The following is a 26308-nucleotide window of genomic DNA, read 5'->3' on the forward strand; positions in this document are numbered from 1 at the left end:
TTCTGCGAATTTCATGTGCTTAATAGATTTAACATGCTGAGAAATGGTGAAATAACAACAGCCAATCTCACAGAACATGCACTCGTCGCCAAGTCTAGATGGTTTTAAAAACAGAAATTCCTTTGAATATTTTGCATTAAGAGTTTGTTCTCAGCCATAACTTTTATCATAATCATTAGTGAAAAAATACATTCAGAGTTAACGATCAAAATTAAAAAATTGAATTATTCACCATTATAGAGGAAACAAGTTAGCTAGTTATTTAGTGTTAACATTAGCGCAAGAGTTTGAAGTCTATTTAGATACTCATAAAATTATTGATATGGGTAATTGTGTTGCGATGAACTGGAAAAACAGTTTTTTTTTTAAAAAAAGGCCTTCTAATGTTAAAATTTCAATCAGATCTAGAAAGAAAGAAGAAATGGGTAATAAATTGCAGAAGATATAACTGGCAGTCTGGAAGTGGAGCTCACTTGCGTGAGGAAAATACTAATTTATTATTTACTTATATATGCAGTATATAAATGACTTATTGGAAGTTAGAATTTGTTTCTGAATGCTTGCTTTTGTCTGTTTCTTTAAAAATAAATAAGCGAATAACTAATCTAAATATAAGAATTTATATTGAAAATTGCATTAATTAAGAAAATATTTATTTTAAAATATGACCATTAAACAACATTTAATTGTTTGTGTGGTATATTTTCCAAACATTTAATTAACTGTGTGGTACAATTTTGAGTGTTGGTGCGGTATAAAACCAAGTATATAAAGGCAAGAGATTGGTTGAATAAATATTCGCCAAACTTATCGTCAAGTTTTGTATTCACTTTTAAGTATTTCCTTTTGTTTTGTTATACATAAATATTTACTTGTTTCTAATTTTATTCTATTTTGATTCACTATACATCAGAGAGTTAGCTTTTTGTTGAGCCAGAAATAAAACAAGAATTTTTTTTTCTAAGTATATATTTGCTTTAACAAGAACTATACAACATGAATTTTACAGTACAAATCAGATTTTTTTTTTTAAAAAAAGGCTACACATAATATATTATACAGGGCTTTATATACACAAGATAATTTCTTTTTCCAAATGTGCTCATGATCTATAATAAAAGAACATAAAATGAAATAATTATTAATTGAAAGATCAAATGAAAACAATTATCAATTGAAAGATCAAATGAAAACAATTATCATAAAAAGAAAAGTGTAAAATAGGAGATTGATACAAATAAAAAAAGTGGCTTAGATAAATAGACTAAACCCCCTCTTTGAATAAATGAACGCACTGTTACAAGAGAGACAACGAAATCGTGGTTTTTAGCAACTATTTTTGAAGTTGGAAATTTGACATAATTGCAGGAGTCCTAAATATCTAAAATATCTCCCCAATATTTATAAAAGCTGGGATAGCACAATGATAAAGACACGGTCCTACACTGTGAAGTATAAGGGTTACTTCAAAATGCAGCTATTTGAAGCTCACCTAGCTTCAGAATAATATATATCTGGTGTAGGAAAAGTAGAGGTGGTCAGTGCGCAATTGCTGGCCACATTGCAACCATCATATTATTGGTCATGAAATTGTGAAGAATTAAACTCTTCGGCCTAGAAAAAGCTATCGTGTAATTGCTTTACCTAACTTATTGTTTATAAATAAGGTTTCTGTAATTGAATCTACTTTAAATTCTGGAATTTTCCCTTCATCTCACTGCAGACAATCAGCTCAATTATATGCATCTATTTAATTATGTTTTATCCCACTGTCGTAGGAAAAAAATCTTTATCCCTAAATATGTAAAGGAATACTTGAAAGTAAATTGGAAAAGATTCATTGTTGATGGAAAAGTTGTTGTGGGAAAAGATTCATTGTTGATTAGAATGCACAGAAAATTTCTACATTTAGAAAATTCACTATGTTCGAGGAAAATACTCTTAAATTCGTATAAATTTTTTAAAAAATTGATAAAAAAGGAATTGCACAGCATATTTGATTGAAAATCAAAGAAAAAAAATGAAGAAAAAAATGTTAAAAATAGAAGAAAAAAAAATGTTAAAAATAGAGCACAATAAATTGAAAAAATAATTGCAATTTAGACCATTTTTAAATACTTTGAATTAAGTTATTTTATAAAATATAGGTAAAACCTACTTTTCAATTCCACGTTCTTTTATGAAATTGCAGAGTTCAGCACATTCGCCCATAATCATATCAAGAGTTTCTTTTGTAACTATAAACATACAAAACACATTACACAACAATGCTAATAGTTAAAAACATAACAGACATTTCATTCTGTAGAAAGCATATCTATATAAATCAATAACTATTTTTTAAAATGAAAAGATCAACAAATATGAAAAAATATTAACATTTATTTATCGGGACGTTTGTAAAATAGCAGGTAAGACTAATCTTTACGAAATAGAAGAAATTATTTAATTAGAATTTAAAAAATTTCTGCATAGGATAATTATAGCTTTTACCAAACTTAATAGATTTTATACATACGTTTGCATTAGAAAAGAGGAAGGTAATAAAATTAAAATACAACTAAATATATATATAAAAAAAAAAAAAAAAAAAAGCTCTACTTTTATGTTATAAAAACGTAGATCATAAAAAAATTAATCGAAAATGTGACCTATAATTGTTACTTTCTACAAGTATTAGAATGGCAAATAGGAAATATCATAGTCATTTTTTCTCTTTATGCAGGCCTCATTATGGACCAAGGAAATAAGAGAACATGCTTTAAAAAAATAATAAATAAATTAAATTAAATCAGGATATTTTTAATTCCTTACACCAATATTTATTCAAAATTTTAATCAATTTCAAGACCTTCTTAATAAAATAATATTAGAATAAGGTTTCAATAATATCCAAATGAAAACACATTGAATAAGCCAATCTCTTCACAGTACTACTAAAGTAGTTTAGTAGATGAACCTTTAAACCATCTATTAAAAACTATGATATAACTGTATTGCTGATTGGAATTGATCATTTTTAAAATAAGATGAATTAACAATTGTAAAACTAAAAAATTCAAATCTAAAAAATTAGTTACCTAGCACATTTGCTGAAAATAATAAATAAGCGTATGACTGCTGCATAAAAATTTTATTATGAAAAATTGTTAACAGAATTGAGTTTCTTCTTCATAAAATGGCAGAACTCCCAAAGAGTGGAATAAACAATGCATGCTGTGATATGCCCGACATGTAAATAATTAATGGACAGTCACAAATTTGTGCTTTTGAATCATTCAATTTTTACTAGTATCATTAATTAGAATAAAAAATATGTCCGAGCAAACATCTAAATCTTCTTATTCTTCAAATCTATTTTTTTTTTAAATCCGCATTTGCATTTGTAGAAAATAAAATGTTCTGAAAGCACAAAAATCGACATTGTCAGGATAAACAAGCACAACTAAGAACCATATGTGCCAACTTTTATGCATTTGGCGTAAAATTTTATTTCTATATTTATAGTGGTAGTAAAATGTATGCTTTCTATATATTTCTTGCATTTAGAAACTTCATTTACAATCTTTTTGATCCACCACTATTTTCAAAAAAATTAAGCATATAGATTAATACGTAAAACTAGTATAGAAGTACGCAAAAGCTTGATTTAAACACAGCGAATGCTTCTGTCTAAAATTGTAATTTAAAATCCATTTAACTACCACTGGTGAAAATCATCTTTGAAAGGATTAAAAGTCGGCAGGTATGTATATGCTTAATTTTTTTAAGAATAGTGGTGATGAGAATCATTTAAAAATTTAGATTGTAAAAGAAAAAAATAGTATATATTTACTATAACTTTAAATATAAAAATAAAATTCTACGCCCAATGCGTAAAAGTTGGCAGGTATGTAAGGACCCTGCTTTATGGTGAAATTAATATAATTTACTAACTTTAAATTCAATATTAAAGCAATATCAGAGACAAACTTCTGTCTTCTAAATGTGATGCTGTAGAATTTCAAATATAATTTTTTTAAACATGACAAAGAGATATATAAATTTGAATGTTTTTATTTTCAATGCTAAATCGTTTTTAAACATGTAATAGCAGCAAATTCTACAGCTGATTGTTTCCAGGCATTATATAGCCAATCTTATTCGTGGGATAAACAAATACAGTCAGTTTTTTATGATGCTTTATTATGATTCACATGGATTATGAAATTATCAATTAAATATAACATTTTTAATATCTCAGTACAAATCTGTGATTATTTTCTACTTAGACTGTTACGTTCCTCTTTTAAACAAGGACAATATGTGAATTTAATATGAATCAGGTTTTGCATGGTCCTCATCTTAATTACAATTCATATTTTTGTCTTCCTATTGTATTTCATTAATCATTGAGTGGTTGATTTTCAACAGTCATTATATAAATACCTTTTCAAAAATTCTTTCATTTATAATTGTTGAGAATATGAATGAAATCTGATCCTAGCAAATGGATGGGATTGGCAAGGTTTTACTGTAAATACTATATGATACCATAATAATCACTGGGGAAAAAAACTTATTCTTTATTCATTGTTTATCAAAATTTTAAAAGCTGCATTTAAAAAATAGTCTCTTAAAAGTGAATCAAATGTTAACTAAGGGATCTGAACTAAAATTGATATTTACCTCTTGCTATTAAAAAAAGAAGACAATATTTCTTTTATTTTTTTGAACTTCAGTTAGATGTTGTTTGTTTACATTCTAACATCACTGCAGATTGTAGTACAACCATTGCATAGATACAAAAAATATAAATGTTTCTTATAGTATGTTAAAAACATACAATAAAAAACAAATGCCGAAAGTATCCAGTGTTTTCATTACAGAAAAAAAATGGGAGAGAATTTCCCACCCTTTCTCAAAAACAGGGTGAGATTTCAAAAAGTTAAGTGAGATGTCTAAAAATTAAAAAAACATGAATAGACTTGGAAAAAATATTTCTTTCATTAGAATACATATTTCTAATTTTTAACATTTAACATCTTCTAATTTTTAAAGCATTGAATATTTTTGCTGCATCATCATATGGAAAAGGTTCTAGATCTACTTTTTCACCAGCTATTCTCATTAGGCATTTAGGCAGGCTCGCTTATCAGACAAACTGTTACAATATTTTGTCTTAATTCGGTTTTGGGTGCTAAATGACCTTGCCAAATGACCTGAGCTATTCGGAATGATTTGAATTGTTCATTTACGTCGCACTAGAGCTGCACAATGGGCTATCGGCAACGGTCCTATTCGGAATCACTAAGTACATTTGTAGCATTGTGCACACACTTTCCTATCCTCTACATCTGCCAGCATAGGCTTTTCAATTATTTCTGCTATAGAATAATGAAGTTCGTTGAAGTTATTTTCATGTTCATACTTCTAAATCTAGGTTCATTGCTAGGTCTTCCAGCATAGTTTTCACAGCCTTCAACTTTTACAAATTGCTGTAAATTGTCGATGAGGGAGTTTGGTTATTCATTAACAGCTAAAAATAGAGCTGATTTTAAATAACTTATTATAAAGGACTCATTTTTTTCTCAACTAATTTTTTATTTATCTAAAAAATATCCGTATTTGTTTTGACCGTTTTTATCAGCATTTGTTAAATTTTCATTTGTTCGTTACGGAGTAGAAGATGTTGCCTTAACAAGGAATTTGTCCATCTTACATTCATACACAAAAAATTTAAACGTCTTACATGAAGAAACTTTACCTAATTACCTTTAAATAGGAAAGCTAGATAACAAGGACCAATGTTGAAAATAATGAAAGATCAAGGAAGAAAAGTGAAACGGATTTTATTTAAAATAACAGAAGACGATTTCCCCCCCAAAAATTCATGAAATTCGCCATTTCGAAATTGACTAATAGAGTGCATGAACTTCTCGTGTTAATTATTTTTTAATACGAGAAAAGAAAAAAAAATGTGCGAGATTCTCGTGATGTAGTGAAAACACTGGCATCTAAAAAGACTTCTTAAAAATAAATAACTTACAAGAACATTGTTTTATAACATTAGATATCTCTTCAAGTTTTTCTTTGAAATAAACCAATTCTGCTCTCACCAATTTCTGTTCTGCTTTTTTTTGTTTCAAAACTGATTTTCGAACTTTTTCCTAAATACAGAAAGCAAACATGATTTTATGAGTTAAAACAAAAGTTAAATTAACAAACATGAGTTAACTTAAAGCACAAAACTATTTTAAATTTAATAAATTTATTCAGATTCAGTTTTGGAAATAAATTCAAGAATAAAAATATTTTAAAGCTTGCAATCACTGAATCTTATCCAAACTTTTTAGCATTTTCAACTGTTTCAAAACTTTCTACATTTTATAACCTTGCCCAAAAAAGATTTTGGAGTATTACAATAATTGGTAATTATTATGATTTTCTTACTCTTTAAACAAGCTATTCCGATATGGATTAATCTTTATTTAGAGAATCATGTAATAAATTATGGTAATAGTAGATAAGAAAAAAGTTTTTTACTATTTCAGAGAAATTTTTTTATAAAGCACTTTTTCCACAGTTGAAAACTTGATAACTATAATTTACATAGATGAATTAAAGGAAATATGAGTCAGGGAAGGTTTCAATAGATAAGATTCCCAGAATTCCATTGTATCATTGGATTGTTTGGAAAGTAATTTAGTTTTTTTTTTCTAACAGAGGACTTAATTGTACTTTTTTTCAGCAAATTTCACATTTATGCCACATTAATCATTATATGACAACTGATATAGTAAGGCTTGGGTGTAAAATAATTGATTGATTCTATGCAGTAGTTTGTTGTTAGTGCTTTATCAAATATAATAAGCGAAAAGCAGCATTTTAAACAAATTTTAGTTTTTTACTATGGAGAGGGTAAAATTGCTATCCAAGTAATAAAATTTAAAAAAAATGAAAAAACTATTAGGTGTGCATGAAGATGTATTGACAGTTTGCCACTGGCAAAACTGTGTTGCAAAATGGCCACTGGCAAAACTAGTTTTGATGTTGAAAATGCACCACGTTCAGAAATGCCAGTTGAAGCTGATGAAGGCACACTAAAGCTACTAACTGGTGAATAACAACTTGTGAGACCACTGAGAGATTATATTTATCAAATTCAACTGTTTTATGGTAATTGGAACTGTTTAGCTTTAATACCAAAGCTCAATAGATGGGGTTACCCATGTCTTTAAGAACAGAAAATTTATGCAGTTGTGCTCTGTGGTATTCTCGATACATTCTGAATGTTAAGAAAAATTATTCATTTTTTAAGTGTATCATCTCCGGGGACAAGAAAGAGAAATGGGATGTCTACAACAATGTTAAATGTAAGAAATCATGGAGTAAAAAATAAATAAACTGGCTCAAACCAAAGATTGCCAATCAAACATGGATCAGTTTTTTGCCAACAAAGAACAAAATTTTTAAGACTGTAAAATCATGTTACTGCCAAAAAAGTAGCAAAAAGTTTTAGACCCAGATTTAGCAGGTTTTGATAATTGTCAAAAACCTAAAATTTTGGTGTAAAGAAAACTATTATAAATAAAAAGTATTTATAAATAAATATAAATACAACATTACAAGGTATCAATTAATTTTTTTCTCAAATTATTTTGACATCCAACCCTATTTGTTTCGATAATTTACTGTCAAAAAACTGAATTTTGGTGCAGAAATGCAACTTATCCAATCGGGCAATTTGTTTAATTATTGAAAAGAAAAATACAAAAACAATCATCTAATAAAACACAAAAAAAAAAAAAACTTAATACTCATCTTATTCATTATATGTAGAATCAATTTTCATTTACTCCCATTTTAACATCTCCTTTCCCCAAAGCATGTGATTTACTAAAAAAAAGTTTTGAAGCTTTCTGTACTCCAAGTTAATTTTTTTAGTTTTGTATGAATAAGGCTGAAATTTGAAACTACTCTTCAATCAATGCTAAGCTGTATGGACTAGAATCAAGATGTATTAAAACTATTATAAACATAATAAAATAACATGTAATTAGGAAATTTATTCTAATAACTGTGCTAAATACCAATAGAAACTGAATTAAACCCTTAAATTGATTGACTCCTTTAAACAAATATTTTTATTTTTTGTAAATTATAATAGTTTAAAATAGTTTGCTTATAAGGAAATATGTTATAGTTATGATTTAATGAAAATATTCATGTACAGTGCTCCAAAAAAAAAAAGAGGACTACTTTGAATAACTTTTGATTTCAAGATCATATCTTCGTGTTCTAGAATGCAATCTTAATGGCTCAAGGGAGATGATCTCAAATACACAAAATAGGTTATTAGTTTATTGTATAATTTAAATAAACTTTTTTTTTTAAACAGATGAAGTTGATATAATAGGCCATAAAAGAAACCAATGTGAAACTGATGACCATAGCATTATCCTGAGCCTGACTAGTAATGGGTGTAGTCATAAGCACCAAACAACATCCACTGGACGAACAAATGACAATTTAACACTGTCAGGTTCCTTGTCCTCCTCCGCTGATTAGCACAATAGACTGTGCCCAGTTAGTTTTACTATAAAGGAAGGTCATGAGATCACACATATATCTCTTGATCTATAGTTGAATGGGAAAGGTTGTTGAAATCTTGTTATATTTACTGATCAAGGGAACAAAAATATTGAAAAGATATTTAAATTGTATTTGTCATACGATTGCTGTTAATGTTCCTAAACAGGGCTCAAAATATACATTTATTAATTATTTCTTAAGTCTATGTTAAGGTTACCAAAAGGGTATGTATAAAATATTCAATTTATCCTGGAGTTGTAAACTTTTTAAAAATTTTAGTTTAGAAATGTGCGTGGAAATATTTAGATAATTTAAGTCCTGTTTAATGAACATAAAGATAAATATTTTTACCATCTGGCCTTTTAAATGAACTTTCTACCTAAGTATTAAAAACAAATGCAGGAACTTTGTTCTACATGTTGAATTATTACCAACAAAATGTGTAACTCATAAGGTTTATATTTACCCTCATAATCACCAACTCAAGCCATAATGAGGAAAGGTCTGCATCACGTACCTGCTTTGCTTTTGGTAATCACCACCTCACCAAAAACTGATTCTTTTTCACACCTCAGTTTGCAATGCTTTATATATATATATATTATATATAAAAAAATAAATAAATAAAAAAAATACTGTGATTGGTTTGCTTCTATCTCATACTATTTTCTGACGTGCTTTAATAATTTTCAGCAGACGACATTTTAAGTTACAAAATCAGACACAAAAACGTACTTTCTCAGAATAAACATGCCCTTTTTTCCCCTGATGCCCGGACTAGACTAGAATAGACCTAATCAAATAATAATTTTTATGTTATTGAATACATGAATACTCAGTCTTCTGCTGTTATTCTAAATGACAGAGATATATTTTCAAAATATCCTGATTTAATATTTTATATCATAACTATATCTTCTGTCACTTACCTTAATAATTTCCTGTGTTAGTTCTTCAATTTCTTGATCTAACAACAATTCCTGTTCTTCTGTACAGGAAGATGTCATATGCACTTTATCTTCAGGTAAGACTAAATTTTCAGGAATGCACAAGAAATTTCTGCAAATAAATACCTAGAATATTTTTTAAAAAAAAAGTTAACTTTACTAAAACAGATTATAATTTTTATAAAATTAAATTTCTCTATTCCTTGAATTGAATTTACCTCATATTTATCCATTGCTTTATCCAGATTCTTTATTAGTTCTTGGAAAAAAAACTCAGTCTTCAATTTTATAGTTTCAGGTGAAACTACTTCCTTTTTCTAAAATAATTAAAACAAAATAAAAGTGTTAACGAAATAAAGTTTACCGAATTACGCCATAGTGCTGCCTGGGGTTTTATCAGTTGCAGCTTCGTTACTTCACTGTTGTCCATTAATGTTCAATTAAAATAGTGTTCAATTTTTTAGCCTTTTAGTCATTCGGTTTTTGGTTGTCTCTTTATGCAGTTTGTGTTTTAGAAAGTCGTTCATCCTTATAGAACCCCGAAGGAGAAGCAAGGTAAGCCTTTTTACTTAGCTTCTATTTGATTTCAGAAAAACAAAATTGTACATGGCATCCCTGCTGGAAAGAACGGTTTATATATTTAAAGTGCATAAAAAATTATGAGCAAGTTTTTGATGAATAGAAAGAAGGGATTATTGAAAAGGTTAAATTAGAGAAAATTCACAATTTACCGGTAATGTCCACCATCTTCCTCACAGAGCGGTAATAAAACCTAATGCTACAACCAAAATTAGATATTGGAAATTAGAAAAATTGATACTTCGGCCCATATTAGAGGTTCTGTTTCCATAAATGACTGTATCAAGAAAGGACCTAAATTAATTGAATTAATTCCTTCAATCTTAATGAGATTTAGAGTTGGAAAAATAGGCGTGCTATCAGATATTCATATAGCTTTTTTCCCCCAGGTATCTTTGAATGAAAGGGATTATTTAAATTTTCCCTGCTGCCGAGATGGGGATTCCAATAATCTTGTAACTTATAAACACTGTCGAATGGTTTTCAGAATTAATTGTAGTCCTTTTTTGTGATAAACTATCTGACATTTAGCAATAAGTACAATAAAGATAATATTTACCTCTCCAATAAGATATTCTTGGAATTGTTTTAATGCTTCAAACACATTCTCATAAAAAACATTGTACACTAAAATAAAAAGTGTGAATTACTATTCTATTTTATTAAAAAAAGTGTTCACATTTCTTGTAATAAGGGGCAGCGTGCATTTGAAGTAAAGGACACTTCTACAGAAAAAAAGGAAACTTTCTCAAGGAGAAAAAGGATACTTACTTTTATGTCAAGTAAAATAAAAATTTTCAACTGGATTATGTAAAAAAAAAAAATTTTTTTTTTGAAAATAAAATTATTAATTATTTTTTAAGCAAAANAAAAATATACTGAAATAAATTTGAAAAAAAAAAAAAAAAAACAACTTTTTATTATATAATTTTTATTCAAACTCTGATTATGTATTAAAATATAGAACAGACTTTGTAATGGGAAAAATCAATTAAAAGCCAGACCAAAATTGAAAAGAAAAAAAAAAATAGTCATATTATGAGATTGTAGCATCAATAATTTTCTAAACGATAAAAAAGCAGAGATCCCGTCTGATATTCCTATCAACCTACTCAACAGAAACTATCTCTCTCTCTCTCTTAAAGAAAAAAAAAAAAAACTTTAAATTTTTAGAACATTTATTGACTCCTAACATATTCATTGGTAAAATAATTAGCTCTTGTGAGGTTGCTAGTTTTATCAATTTTTTGAAAATATCAAATTTCTGTTTAAATCACAATGATTTTGAGTTTAATGATTATTTTTAATATTTTAAACTAATGGGCATTACAAGATAACATCTAATACAAGATTCTTAAATTTATAAATTAGTTATCAATAATTATATATATACATTAATAATATGAATCGGAAATTTTGTAAATAGGAAAGGAAAATTTTAAAAACTTATTCTTTTCTGTAGTGTGTTTATTTCTAATAGAGAATCATAAGTTTTATTAATAAACCTTAGTCTCGAAAGCTAATGTACTCCAAATCTGTTTTGCAAAGTAATTGATATTGAATTTTAGACGAAAGTTATTTCTTCCTTTAAAACATGACACTTTTTTAAAATAACTTAAAATAATTTGAACCTTTTGATAAAATAAACAATTTAAATTTTAAAAAAAGAGACCATGAAATGTATTGCATATTGATAAGAATTTCAAAAGGGGAAAAAAAAAAGACTGTTGAATTAATATATTTATCGAAAACTATTTTCTAAACTAAAAACTATATTTTTCAGAATAAATGAATAAAAAATATCTGGTGCTCATTAGGAATAAATCTGAAATATTTTCACTCTATTATTGTATATTGAGACTTTAATAACATTAATGGAACAAGTATGTAATGCAGTTTTTTTTCTTTTTTTTCAAATGAATGATTTTATTCAACTAAAACAAAAATCTAGTTTTTCATACATTGATAAAAATCAATAGTTACAAGGACCATTAAACCAAAATAAAACAAACATTCTAATTTAACAAAGGATTTAAATTATTAGATTCTTAATTCAAAGAATAAAGATGTGAAAAAAATTATTCTTACCTCCATCAATATACTGACGAGGATGAAAATCAAAAAGCTGAGTTTCATAGGTAAAACCTAATACAGTATTTAAAGCAGCATCCATTGTACTTGTGAAAGATTAAGATATATCTCTTATCAATTTTATTCTAAATTTTATAATTGAAGATCAAAACTTAAGATTATGTTTTTGAGCTTACTGAGAACCGCTGCTGAGAACAAAATATTCAAATTTCGAAAAGTGTTTCTTCCCTCTAATTCTAAAGTGACAGTTGAAGTATATGACTTTGATTAACAGAGTTATGGTTCCAGTTTTACAGAAATATTACCTAAATTGAATTATTATCAGAAGAACTTAAATTTAGCAAAACTAAGCAGACGGAAACAAATTAGTCCAAAATGACGCAATGGTTCGACATCAAAACAAATTATTCGTCATTTAGAAAATACAATTGGTTGTGACTTAGCTGACTTTCTTTAAACAAGTTTTGGAATCATGGAAGATCTAATAATTTTATGGTTAAAAAAATTCTAATACCTATTGGGAAGGCATAGATTTTTTTTTAAAAATTCAAGTAAGTTAATGTCTTGTTATTTAACTATGAAAAATAAAGCTTATTTCAAAGTATCTAAAATTATGTCAATTCTGAGGATGATTAATGATCTGTATGAAACATGTTTCTTCTGTAGTAAAATTTTATGAGCTACAATTCTTGCTGTGTATCTTATTTTAAGTGTTCCAACAAAGTTCCTGTTAAGAAGTGTTAATAATAATGATCATAATAAAAAAAAACTTCATAATTTCACCTTCATAGGTAATATTGATTAGGCTATCTATTCTTATACTCTGAGTACGTTTACATGTAATTAATTGTCATGAAGAAAGGGAAGATCCAGGGATTTATAGGGTCAGGTTAGGAGGGAAATTACCGTATCCTGAACTGTGGCAGAATAATCACCAAGTCTTGGTAACTTCCGGGCAGTGGCCAGCGAGAAACTAAAAAAAACACAGAAAGGGACCAACTCGAAATGTATAACTCGTAGCCTCTCCAGACAAATACCTACATGTTGTTTTTTTAAAAAAAATTAGCAAGTTTAAAATCTATTTGTCAACTTTAGTTAGCGCGAAAGATAATGATACGGAAATATCCCCATATCTATTTTGTTTTCTTGCAATAAGGCATTTAAGAGAACATTTTTTGAGGTACCCTCTTTACCCCAGAGTGGGTAAAGTTCTAAAATTAGTCTATATTTCATTAAAAAATATATGTTATTGTTTTAGATATTAATATACTCTTTAAAATGTATCATAATTATATTTAAGTAAATAAATGCTAAAAAATAATTTTTTTCATCCTATTATTAAATTAATTATTATTAATAATTTTTTCATCACATTATTAAATAATAATAAAAACTAAAGAACAGTTTAAAACTAAATAAGTAGACTTCACTTTGTCTTATAATTAGGAATAGAAATTTTTTGCATCCAGTTCAAATTTTTAATCAAAGATATTTTTCTAAATTAGCTAAATGTAGCCATGTTGTCTTCTGGATTGAGTTTAAAATTAAATAGATGTAAATTTTAATATTTTTTTACATCTACTTATGGTGATAAACTAACAATATTTCTTTATAAAATTGTTAATAATTTTTTTTATAACATAAAAGGTGAAGTGTTGCCCAATTTGGTATAAAATTGATAATGCATGTTCATAGCAGTTTTCATCACATAGTTTAACACAATAAATCAGGCCGTAACATTTTACAACTTGTACATTTTTGTTTTGGAAATCTTGGCATCCTATGTTTTTTCAAAATAGGTGATATTTTTTAATTTTTTCTTCATTCCATTGCAGATATTGAAAAATATGAGCTTAGATTTTTTTTTATTTTTATAAATTACATCAATACTGCAACTATCAAGTTAAATAAAAGCCCAATGCTGATAATGTGAATTTGAAGTATTTACTATTCAATATATTGTCCTAATTACTTGAATTTTGCAATTGGGATACAGCCCCTTAATCTGAATATTTAAACAATTTTTAAAGAAGGGAATTATCAATGATCTTCACACTTAATCTTACAAGTCCTACCTGTATATGCTACTAGTTAAGACATGTCCTACTAAAGAACAAATTGCTTTTCCAATGAAATTTATCCCTTTCAGTTCATACAACTTTCTGTACTTGTTTGCAAATTAATAGGGCTTTACACAGGACCTTTTATTTGTATTCTGCAATTTACAAAATTATCTTATTAAATATTCTCTGGTTTAACTATGGACATCATATTTCAGAATGTATTAGTTTATGTAATAAGTTGGGTTAACACAGTAAGCAATAAAAACTAAGTTTCTATATTATATTTCTAGAAAAAGTGCACACCTGAATAAAAAAAAAAAGTTTAATGGAATTGATGATTGTGAAAAATACTAACCATAAAGCTTAGCCATCCATGAAAGTTATTAAACATAAATAATAAAAACAAACTGAAATTACAAAAAGGAAAAAAAAGAACTCTACTGAAGGAGATTAGATCATATTTCAGAATGTATTAGTTTATGTAATAAGTTGGGTTAACACAGTAAGCAATAAAAACTAAGTTTCTATATTATATTTCTGGAAAAAGTGCACACCTGAATAAAAAAAAAAAGTTTAATGGAATTGATGATTGTGAAAAATACTAACCATAAAGCTTAGCCATCCATGAAAGTTATTAAACATAAATAATAAAAACAAACTGAAATTACAAAAAGGAAAAAAAAGAACTCTACTGAAGGAGATTAGATCATATTTCAGAATGTATTAGTTTATGTAATAAGTTGGGTTAACACAGTAAGCAATAAAAACTAAGTTTCTATATTATATTTCTGGAAAAAGTGCACACCTGAATAAAAAAAAAAAGTTTAATGGAATTGATGATTGTGAAAAATACTAACCATAAAGCTTAGCCATCCATGAAAGTTATTAAACATAAATAATAAAAACAAACTGAAATTACAAAAAGGAAAAAAAAGAACTCTACTGAAGGAGATTAGATCATATTTCAGAATGTATTAGTTTATGTAATAAGTTGGGTTAACACAGTAAGCAATAAAAACTAAGTTTCTATATTATATTTCTGGAAAAAGTGCACACCTGAATAAAAAAAAAAAGTTTAATGGAATTGATGATTGTGAAAAATACTAACCATAAAGCTTAGCCATCCATGAAAGTTATTAAACATAAATAATAAAAACAAACTGAAATTACAAAAAGGAAAAAAAAGAACTCTACTGAAGGAGATTAGATCATATTTCAGAATGTATTAGTTTATGTAATAAGTTGGGTTAACACAGTAAGCAATAAAAACTAAGTTTCTATATTATATTTCTGGAAAAAGTGCACACCTGAATAAAAAAAAAAAGTTTAATGGAATTGATGATTGTGAAAAATACTAACCATAAAGCTTAGCCATCCATGAAAGTTATTAAACATAAATAATAAAAACAAACTGAAATTACAAAAAGGAAAAAAAAGAACTCTACTGAAGGAGATTAGATCATATTTCAGAATGTATTAGTTTATGTAATAAGTTGGGTTAACACAGTAAGCAATAAAAACTAAGTTTCTATATTATATTTCTGGAAAAAGTGCACACCTGAATAAAAAAAAAAAGTTTAATGGAATTGATGATTGTGAAAAATACTAACCATAAAGCTTAGCCATCCATGAAAGTTATTAAACATAAATAATAAAAACAAACTGAAATTACAAAAAGGAAAAAAAAGAACTCTACTGAAGGAGATTAGATCATANATTTTTTCTAGAACATATTTAAAAACACTATCCTTTATAAAAAATATATAAATTTTATGTATTAATTAAATTTCACATATGAATATAGGTTTTCGACATTTTTGACAGTGAGGTTTTTGACGTGCCGGTTTAAACCGTCAAAAACTGTCACATGTCAAAAACCTGCCAACCCTGCTAAAAATCCTGATTATTATGTAACTTTATTTTCTGAAAAATACTGCAACACAATAAAAAAGTAGATAAAAAAAAGCTAAATGAAAGAAAATGTGTGAAGAAGGGAGAAAATTTTTCTATATTTAAAGCTCCTCTTTTAAAGGCTGCAAAGATTTCTTATTCAAAGATGCTTCAACTTGTGTAGACTGGCGATAAAGAAGGAGAGTTGTGCTTGTTCCAAAATTATTATTTGCTTGTATTTTCATGAAATTGAAAGAGTGGGAATTTATTTCTCTAGATGTGATTGCTAAATAATTTACGTTTGATTTTCGAATTTTCCTTGTTTTCTCTAATTTCAAATAGGTTGATTTTCACTGTACATATGTGACAAATGTTTAAAGCTTTGTGTCGAATTATGAAATAGGATCAACATTTGTGAATTGTTTATTTAAAATTATGGTAGGTAAACCTTGTACCATTAAAATTAGTAACTGAATATAAAACCGGATTATCAGAGTCAAATTTTTTCTGTTTTAAATAAAGTAAAATTTAGAAATGCAGCATGAAATTTCATTCTTTTTTACTACCCATTGAAGTAAGAAAAAAAGAACTTACATTAATTCTCAATTATATTTTGTGGTTCATATTTTTTAAATGCATATGTTGTGGCTGAAAAAAGTGTAAATAGTTCAATGTTTGACAATGATATTTTTTATTTTAGAAATGTTAGAAGGACTGGCTGCATGGATCCTAAACACTTACGTGGGGGAGTATTTGGAAAATCTAAATACAGATCAATTATCAATTGGCTTATTGCAAGGTACTTTTTGTTTTGTATAAGATTTAAATATTTAAAGTGCAGCTGCAAGTTGATACAAATACAGTACAGAACCTGTTATCCGGAAATCAGAAAACCGGAAAACCAAAAAACCGGAACGAAATTCGATAAATTTTCCCGCCATTTAAAAAAAAAATTTTTTTTTCCTCATAAGATTTTAGGATTTTTCTTTCTATTTTGAAAGATGTTTACCTTACCATCATTTTGGAAATAATCATTAGTGTATTACTTCATCGTTAAGATTATTTCCAATTTTTTTATTATTTTTAGTTAGGTTTAACAATAAAAAAATTGCTTTTTGTAGCGATTCAGAAAACCGGAAAAATCAGTTATCTGGAATAGCGATAGTCCCGATCGTTCCGGATAATCGGTTCCCTACTGTATATAGGGTGATTGTAAAATAAATTATATAAGTAGAAATGCAACAAATATTCAGTTATATGCCCTAAAGCTGAATATTTGATTTGTCCAAATAATTAAGTGTTCAGCCAAGTAATTCAGCAGAATATTGAAAATAAAATTATTTAGATTTATGATATGGCATTAATGTATAAAAATTGAAAAAACAAAAATATTGGATTACATTTACACACTATTCATTAAGAAAATTTGAATGTCCTCTATTATGATTAATGTGTATGATGATATTGTGTTGCAAATTATGTTTATTAAGTATAAATTTTATAATAATTTAGTTTTGATTTAGCCTGCAGTACATCAAAAGGAATCTTATAAGTGTGTGCTATATGGAAATTAAAATTGGAGAGAAAAAAAGTTGTTTTTAAGAAGAATATTGATGTAATTTAATTTAAAGAAGATCTTTTGAGGAAGATAGAAAGTCTTTAATGCTGAGCATGTTTATTAAGAACTATATACAGGTATTTAGAAGTATATAAGTATTTTGGTAGAAACTAGAATTTCTGAATCAATATCCGACCACCAAATAGTCGGCTATAGCCTAATATTCAGCTATTCAGTCAAGCGACAAATTGTTACATCATTGCTGGTCAACATACCTTTCAAGAAAACAAAATGAAATTTCATATACAATTTCATTTCATATGGAGTTGGAGCAATAATCTGTTATAGTTTATAAAGAGGGACAACGCTGGGTAGAGGTAAAGGCGGACATTGACCTGTTCTAATGTTTTTTATGCTGAGAAAAGAACATGTAGTGTTTTTAAACAAAAGTGAGGGAAAACATATTAAAAAAATGAATTTTATATAAATCGAGAACCTTATTTTTTTCAACAGTATTTATTTATTAATTTTTTTATAAAAATTTATTAAGGAGGTTTAAATTTAGATGTATTTTCACTCTGTTTGTTTATTTACTATTTTTAAGGGGAAGTGGAACTTGAGAATTTACCCCTGAAAAAAGATGCTTTGAAAGGTCTTGAATTACCAGTGAAAATTCATGCAGGTACTTTTTTAATCATGCTTGAAAAAAATTTAAAAAACTGTTTTGTTTAGTCTTTTAGTTTGAAAATATTTTAGTCTCTAAAGTCATATAATATCATTTAAAAATTTTGTGTCTCATAAATTCTTACTTTTGCAGCAAAGGTTAAACTTTAGGTTCTTAAGCATAATATTTTAATAATATTAATGAATTATTAAATGTATTATCATCTCATCTAATCTAATGTATCTCATCTTATCTAATGTATTATCATCTCATTGATTTATTAAAAACTCAAATCTAATTTAAATTCCCTTGACGAAAACTAAAAATTGATTTTTTGAAACAAATTGAATTATGGAATATGAAAAGTTAGCATTGATTTTTATATTATTTGAAATAATTAAAAATTCTTATTTATAAATTACTTGAAAAAAGACTCGTTTATATTATAAAAATAATGGGAGGAGTTTATAATATATACTGATGTCCAAAATTAAGGTCACTAACATGTTTTAAAAAAATAATAATTCTAAACTACGATCCAAAAAATTGATAGAATTTATATTTTACATTTTGAAGAATTAATTGAACAATACCAACTTTCGGTTTAGAAAAGAAGTTGTTTAGCTTTAGTTTTTCAGTACTTCTGATATCAACAGTTTAATGCAGGCAAAAATCCCAGATGTTTAAACTTTAAACATCTAGGATTTTTGCCTGCAGTATTGTGATTATTGCATTAAAACAAGCAAGATAGTCTGTGTGTAGTAAGAATGAGTTTTCATTATCGTTGAGAGCCGTTCATAGATTTGAAGTTAAAGAGCCTCGAGCTGAGGTGGCTAGATGATTACAAGTGGCACCAAAAGTAGTATCCAGGTTATGAAGTCAATTCCAGAGATATGATGCTGCCACAGAGTGATCTCACATGCTCAGGATCGCTACTTGGTATTAAGGGCGCAATGACATAGGCTAAGAAAGGTTCCTCAGCTTGCTCCTGACCTTCCTTCATGCTTTTCATGAAAAAGAGAATTCCAGGTTCCTCCAAGAGTTAAAAACAGTACTTTTGGAAGTGCTGCCGAAAGAGTATCTCAATATCCTCATAAGCAGTACAAAATCTTGTTGGGTGCCTTATATAGCAGTGCATGTTGGTCACATTCCATATTCAGTGTTCCCCACGGGCGTTAAAAATTTTAAAAAGTGGTTACGAAAATAAAACAAATGTCTATATTTTAATTTCTGTGTAACAACCACTGAAAATTGTTTTCCAAAGAATATTTTAAAGATTTTCCTGAGAATTTCCAAGGAATCTATGCATGAAAGTTCCAGTTTATAAGCCACTTAACAATAAAGTGATATATTAAAATAAGAAATATCTTCTAGTAATATCTTAAATTTGCTACCACTATTTAACATTTTCAAGGACAGCGGGAACCCTGATATTAAACAGATTTTATTACTGATTGATGATTTAACACTTTTCAATTATTTTATTTATGTAATTCAACCAAACTGAGTTGATCAGTTTTGGTTGTCTGTAAATAGTTTGATAAGGCCATTTTAATTATGAAAAACAATTGTGACGAAATATTTCTATTCCTACAATTTCACAAATTGCCGAACATGAATACATAATTTTTTCTGCATGCATAAAATGGTAAAATGAATAAGAATAAGTTTTTTTGTTTCTGAATTCTGCTGGATCTAAATAGTCTTAAAGGAATGGGATGCTTTCTTGATGCTGCTATCTTTTATGAATTTTTTAATCTCAGATATAATTTTTCTAAGATTTTAATTATATTTCAATATCTATTCAATGCAGATTTTTCAATTTATGCGTATAAGATTTCGTGACTTGATGTGCGTACATCAATTTAAATTTAGTGCTTGAAGATTCAAATTTTTTTTTATTATTGGCAAATTTTTTTTTTTTTAATCAAAAAATATATAGTCTACTAGACATTCTGAAAAACACTTGTTTTTTTTATTCTTTTTATTTTGTATGCTTGTTTTGACTATGTCTAACATGCTTGGTATAAATCAATATAGTTTTCTTTATTTTATTAATTTATGCAGAAAATTTATTACATGAAGGTTTGCAACTTTTGTTAAACATTATAAGCATGCTGTACTTCAAAGTGTTACATTTTAAAATTCAAGATTGAACATTTTGAAATTCAATGTATCTCATATTTTGCTACTAAAATTGTAATTTTTTTTAATTTAATGTTTATTTGTTATATATTACTTCAAGGAAAGTATTAGCCATATTCAATGCTTTAATGCTATTTTTATTTTTTTAAAGAAAACTTAATACCTAAAGAGTCTCAAAAAAATTTTTTTTTTAAATTTTTTATGAATTAGCTTAGTAATAAATATTATGATCTCAATTTAGGTTTTGTTGGAAAAATTAAGCTTCAGATTCCTGTCAGCAGGTTAAGAAGTGAACCCTGGGTTATATTTATTGACAGACTCTTCTTAATAGCTGGGCCAATTTTATCTTCAGAGGTTTGCAAAAATTTATAAAAGTTATTCTGCTTGATATTATAAATTTTTATTTGTTTTCAACTTATTATTTTAAATTTTAGTATGATGAAGAATCAGAAAAAGCGTCGGCTCTGTCGAGAAAACTATCTCAGCTGGATGTTCTGGATGCAAAATCTAAGGTAAATATGCCTATTTAGTCTAAAGTTTATTTGAATTATTTTTGTTCTATGTATATTTTTTTTTAAAAAAATTATGAATGTAATTTGTGCTGCTGAATGGTATTTAGCATTTTTTTCTTCAAATACCTGGTCAGTGCAAAAATTCTTATAATTTTTAAAATCCTCAAGCAGAGACAGTATGATCTCAAAATTCCGGACTTCTAAAGTTCTGAAATCCAGAAAAAATTTTCAACTCCTAACAAGAAAAAAAAATTAGCTTCCTTATATCCTGGTGTATCAGTTAACTTTTCAAACACCCAAAATTGTAAAAAAAAATTAGGGTGTTGACTCGAACACTGGTAATAAAGTTGAAAGTTCGTTGATCATGAGAAATTAATTTATTAGAAACAATGAAGTAGATAAGAATAACTCTGCATCAATTTATCCTCTAAGAAAATTGTTTTTGTACAATAAGTTTTGCATTTTATCCCATCATATTTTCTTCACCTATGAAGGTTTTTAGAAATAATACTTTAAATTATATTAAAAAAAATAAACGAATGTTTCAAAAAATATGATACGATGAGTAAATTTAAAACACTCCATAAAAGCTACAAATTCAAATACAACTTAAATAGCGTTAGCAGTGTCATCACATGGATTCTACTCTGCAATAGATTCTATTTCCTCTTCATCTGTTTTACCTCACAAAAAAACATCTTATTCTTATTCAAAGAATTTGGAATATCTTACTTTTTAAATGATTTTACAATAACATTTGAATAAACTTCTTGCTATGTGTCGAATCTACACGATATCTGTAGGAGCAGCATGAATATTTCCTGTTTTTGTAAGAGTTTTTTTCTCCTTCTATCAACGATTCATTTCAAGATAATTAATTAAAAAAATTATTATGAACCCCTTTTGTACCTGAAACATCCGAAATTTACTACTTTGTGATCGAAAATATAGGGTCAACTTTAGGCTGGGACATACGGTAAATAAGATTTAAATGCAAAGCAATATTGAAAAAATTCATGTGCTGTAATAATAGCATAATTAAAATAATTGATTTTAAAAATCATGTGGAAATCAATACCTGCTGAAACAGCTATAGAAAAAAACACAAAGTTTTACAATGAAATAAACATGAATCAATAGTAACAAAAAGTGTTAACTCAAATTCATGCTACATTGTACAATTTTATTATTAAAGAATCTGGATTTTAAAAACTCATTGGGATTACTGTCAAAAGAGCTTTTGATAAAACCACAGGAATTTAGAATGAAATCACTTTTGATATATGTGCTAAGTAATTGACAAATTAAGTGATTCAAAATTCATATGTTGTAATTATGTATGTAATTTATTGAAAATTTCGGGATTTTAAAAATTGTGAAAATCCATAACTGTGAGAAAAACAATTGAAAATATCATGCTGATCTTTGTCAATAAAAAATTACTCAAATGTGATTTAAAGGTCATAATGTTTTAAAAATATTCTGTTAAAAATATTGAGAATATAAAAACCACAGGGAAATGAGTCATGATATCTGGTGAGTAACTGATCGACAAGACTGTGAATTTATGACTTAATCATTGCAAATAGGGAAAAATCATATTGAGACTCGAAATTCATTGTAGTAAAATATCAAGTTTTTAAAAATAATGTGGAAATGCTAGAACTATTGTTGAACTTTTTTAAAAATAATTTAGAACTGTACAAAAGTATGCAAAGCATGGTTTCAAAATAAAGGCATAGATATATTACCATGGCCAGGAAACAGCCCTGATCTCAATCTAATCGAAAATTTGTGGCGACGCTTGAAAATTCTTGTACGAAAAAAACGTCCATCCAATAAAAGACAACTTATTGAAGCTATAATTGATTCTTGGCACCATGTGATTACGAAAGATGAACTCCAAACACTCGCACACTCGATGAAAAGACGCAGCGAAGCTGTCTTAATAATTAAGGGTTATCCTACTAAGTATTGATTGTGTAAGCATCACTTTAAAAAAATGCAAATCTAAGATAGATCTTACTATTAATTGCATAATTATTTTTGTAATACAGATATTGTAATACTGTACTTATTATTAAATTCTACATTAAATTACCTTCAATTTGATATATAAACGTTTGTATTTAAGTGAAAATTAATATATTCTACAGGCACACAAAGTTGAAAAACATGNTTGTTTTATCTTCATTTTGAACTTATATATATATATATATATATATATATAAGTTCAAAATGAAGATAAAACAACGGAAAATTATAGACATATGAAAAAGGGGGGCAGAAATAATAATGAAAAAAAATAACAAACAACTGATTAAAAAAAAAAATGATGAAAATTTTTTTTTAAAAAAACAGGAAAATAAAAGATATAATCTTTTCATCAGCCCACATGATTATATCCGCAAAAAAGAGTGCTTCGTTTTCGTGTGGGCTGATGAAAAGATTATATCTTTTATTTTCCAGTTTTTTTAAAAAAATGCCATCCTTTTTTCTTTTTTTTCTTCTTTTTTTTTTAATCAGTTGTTTGCTATTTTTTTTCATTATTATTTTCCCCTCCCCTTTTCATATGTCTATAATTTTCCTTTGTTTTATCTTCATTTTGAGTTTATCTAATGAGTTCTGTTTACTTGCAGCTTATGCGCAATACATGAAACTTATTGTTTTTCTTAACTTTCTTCGTGTTTTCTTGTATTTATTTATTTTGTTGCATATATATATATATATATTTATAAATAGAGCACATTTTTTTAAAAATAATTTTTCTTCTGTAGCTCAATCATTTCTATTGATTTGAGTTAAATTCCTAAAATCTAGAGTTTTCTGAAATCTCGGCCTTCCAGACCCTTGAACAATTCAGATATTTTACGCTATATTACATTAAAATTCGTAAGTGGAAAAACTCAACACATAAAATTTCCACCTCTTCATTCTTTGAATAATCTTAATTGAAAAAAAAATGTCCATGTCTTAAAAAAGTTGGGGAATCACTTGATCATATGAATCAGATTGACAACAAATGATAACTGAGTTAATTTGTATTGATTTTTCAGGGTACTCTCGATACTAGACAAAATGAATCTTGGATGAGTTATGGAACTTCTTTAATGGCCAATGTTATTGAAAATGTTCAGGTTAGTATATTTGCTTTTACATGACTCTGGTATATAATTTCATACATAGTTTTAGTTTTTAGAATTTATTCTTTTCTTATCTATTTATAAATCTCTTTCAATAAATAAAATAAGCTGTCTGAAACTAAATCACATTTAAGTAATTAGTTAATTGCTGTGTTGTTGCACAGCTTTTATTACTTACTTTAATTTATAATGTTTGCTTGGTGATTATTTAAGACATGGGGATTCAACAAAAACAGTAATCTGGCTTGTAACTTTTTTTTGTATGAAAAATAATTAGCAATTCCAAGAAACAATTATTGCTATTATTGTTTGAATTTTTAAATTTATTTTGAGTTTTTGAAATTTGGAAGTATAATACTTAGTTTTGTGTGTAAAGTCATCACCAATTGTCTTTTTTTTTCTTCATTTTTTAAATTTATATTTCTTATTTTAAGGAAATTGAGTTTGTTTATTATTAATATTTTTGTGAAGTTATTTCAAAGAAATTTTAGTATGGGCATTGAAAGCTAATAATACTACCAGTGTAATTCATATCAGCGTAGTTTTATTTTCAAATTTTTAATACATTCTGATTTAAGTTGTTGCTAGAATTAGGAATTGAGTGTATAAATAGATGAAAGGGATTTGTAACTAGAAAAAACTCTTTAAGTTTTTCATGTTTCCATATACTACTTCATTTTATTTGTAAATATATTTATTTTGCATAGCCTTTGAAAAAAAGGCCTTATTTTGAAAGTTCTGATGGCAACAACGATATTGCAGACATTCAGAAAGATAATACAACATTCATTCTAATTTTAATGACTGACATTCATTCTTTGACATTCTCCAGTGTAATAATAAACATTCTTCCATATTTTATCTATTATTCAGCCATGTTTTTATTGCAATAAAGTTAAGCACAGATTTTGCTTATTAATGTACAATGAGGAGCCACTTTATTATGCCTATCCTTTCAATGTCTTGTTTGATCTTTTTTTAAAAATGCATTCTCGATTCTTTTTCGCATTTTAATAGAGTGAGACTGGATGGATGTGGATGGCTCTTTAAACTTCATGCCACAAATACCTAATAGGATTGATATTTTGATATTGTGGGGGCCAATGCAACAAAGTGAAGCAGTGATTTTACCAACCAGCTATAATAGCGTGTAAAATATGCTGAAAATCATTGGGGGGGGGGCTGCAAAAATTTTTTAACAAAATGTTTGCCATGGAAGCCTTATTCTCCACCAACAAAAAAAATTGCACCCAGCAGATTTATATTGTCAAAATTTAGCTGAATTTTTAAAAAAAAAAAATTCTTCCGTATCAATAACAGAAGGTGAAAATGAGTTCTTTTTTAAATTATTGTTACCGAATCAATTACAGGGTGCGTAGCGTTTGTAAAAAGTACTTAAAGGTGCTTTTTTGGGGATTTCGTTTTTAAAAGCTTTTAAAGGTGCTTTTTTCAGCTGGCGTTTTTAAAAAGTGCTTTTTTTCTGAATATTTTTTTTTCCCTTCAGTGATATCTGGTGGATCCCATGCATTTCACGAAAAATGGGGAGTTTGCTACGTAATCATTCACGCGGACTTCATGTCGTACCCACGTTATGACTTGCGCATGCGCGCACACTTGAAACCGAAACCCGAGTGCTCCAATTCGGATAGAGAATATCAGATCCTTATGAAATGTTTTTCTTTTTAATTTATTTTAATTTTGTTCTTGTTTATTTTATTTTACTTCTAACACTTTTTTTGACGTAGGGGGTAAGGGTACTTTTGTTCTGAGTTCAGGGTCAAGTTGAATTCACTCGGTGATGTGGGAAAGTACTGATTGTTTCGATTTACGCCCGTTTCTTTTTGGGTTTTTTTTAACGCTAAAACTGTTTATAAAAAGTTTTTGTTTTTCAATAATATCATTGATTGAATATGAATCTTTTGAGTGCTTGAAAATTTTTGTAAAGTGCTTGAAAAGTTTTTTAAAAGTGCTTATTTTTGATTCAAAGATTTGGCTACTCGCCCTGAATTACCATCCATATTTTCTTGTAATCATTAAATATATATTTTTTTATCTTTATTTTAATTAATTTTTTTAAATAGGGACCCGCTTTTATATAGAGAGAACTCAGAAATTTGAAAGTATTGTGTGTCTTAAACGTCT

General features: G+C 27.2%; 2 protein-coding genes across 2 annotated transcripts in view; one reads left to right on the plus strand and one right to left on the minus strand.

Moving 5' to 3' along the window:
- Nucleotides 1–1001: 1001 nt before the first annotated feature.
- On the minus strand, nucleotides 1002–12463 carry LOC107443086 (protein MIS12 homolog). The gene is made up of 7 exons (XM_016056835.3): nucleotides 12189–12463; nucleotides 10660–10727; nucleotides 9740–9838; nucleotides 9504–9647; nucleotides 6029–6149; nucleotides 2159–2237; nucleotides 1002–1109 (listed from the first exon to the last, which is right to left on the minus strand). Exons 1-7 carry the CDS (start codon nucleotides 12271–12273, stop codon nucleotides 1103–1105), a joined length of 603 nt encoding a protein of 200 aa, XP_015912321.1. The 5' UTR covers nucleotides 12274–12463; the 3' UTR covers nucleotides 1002–1102.
- Nucleotides 12464–12469: 6 nt separating this feature from the next.
- The window catches only part of LOC107443085 (vacuolar protein sorting 13D), a 57393-nt gene continuing 43554 nt past the window's right edge, over nucleotides 12470–26308 (plus strand). Inside the window, exons 1-6 of the mRNA XM_043046390.2 lie at nucleotides 12470–12742; nucleotides 16845–16943; nucleotides 18307–18384; nucleotides 20753–20865; nucleotides 20946–21023; nucleotides 24080–24160. Coding sequence (XP_042902324.1) covers nucleotides 16847–16943; nucleotides 18307–18384; nucleotides 20753–20865; nucleotides 20946–21023; nucleotides 24080–24160 — 447 coding nt within the window. The 5' untranslated portion in view covers nucleotides 12470–12742; nucleotides 16845–16846. The remainder of the gene's footprint in view (nucleotides 12743–16844; nucleotides 16944–18306; nucleotides 18385–20752; nucleotides 20866–20945; nucleotides 21024–24079; nucleotides 24161–26308) is intronic.

Source organism: Parasteatoda tepidariorum, chromosome 10 (genome assembly GCF_043381705.1).
Source record: "Parasteatoda tepidariorum isolate YZ-2023 chromosome 10, CAS_Ptep_4.0, whole genome shotgun sequence".
NCBI classification, from domain to species: Eukaryota; Metazoa; Arthropoda; class Arachnida; order Araneae; family Theridiidae; genus Parasteatoda; species Parasteatoda tepidariorum.

What these genes read in the sequence shown, in the direction of transcription:
- LOC107443086 (XM_016056835.3), bottom strand. Translation starts at nt 12,273, where the DNA reads ATGGATGCTGCTTTAAATACTGTATTAGGTTTTACCTATGAAACTCAG. An exon ending in AAGAATATCTTATTGGAGAG is followed by an intron (nt 9,839 to 10,659) that starts GTAAATATTATC and finishes TAATTATTTTAG; the next exon opens with AAAAAGGAAGTAGTTTCACC. An exon ending in TGTTATAAAACAATGTTCTT is followed by an intron (nt 2,238 to 6,028) that starts GTAAGTTATTTA and finishes GTATGTTTATAG; the next exon opens with TTACAAAAGAAACTCTTGAT.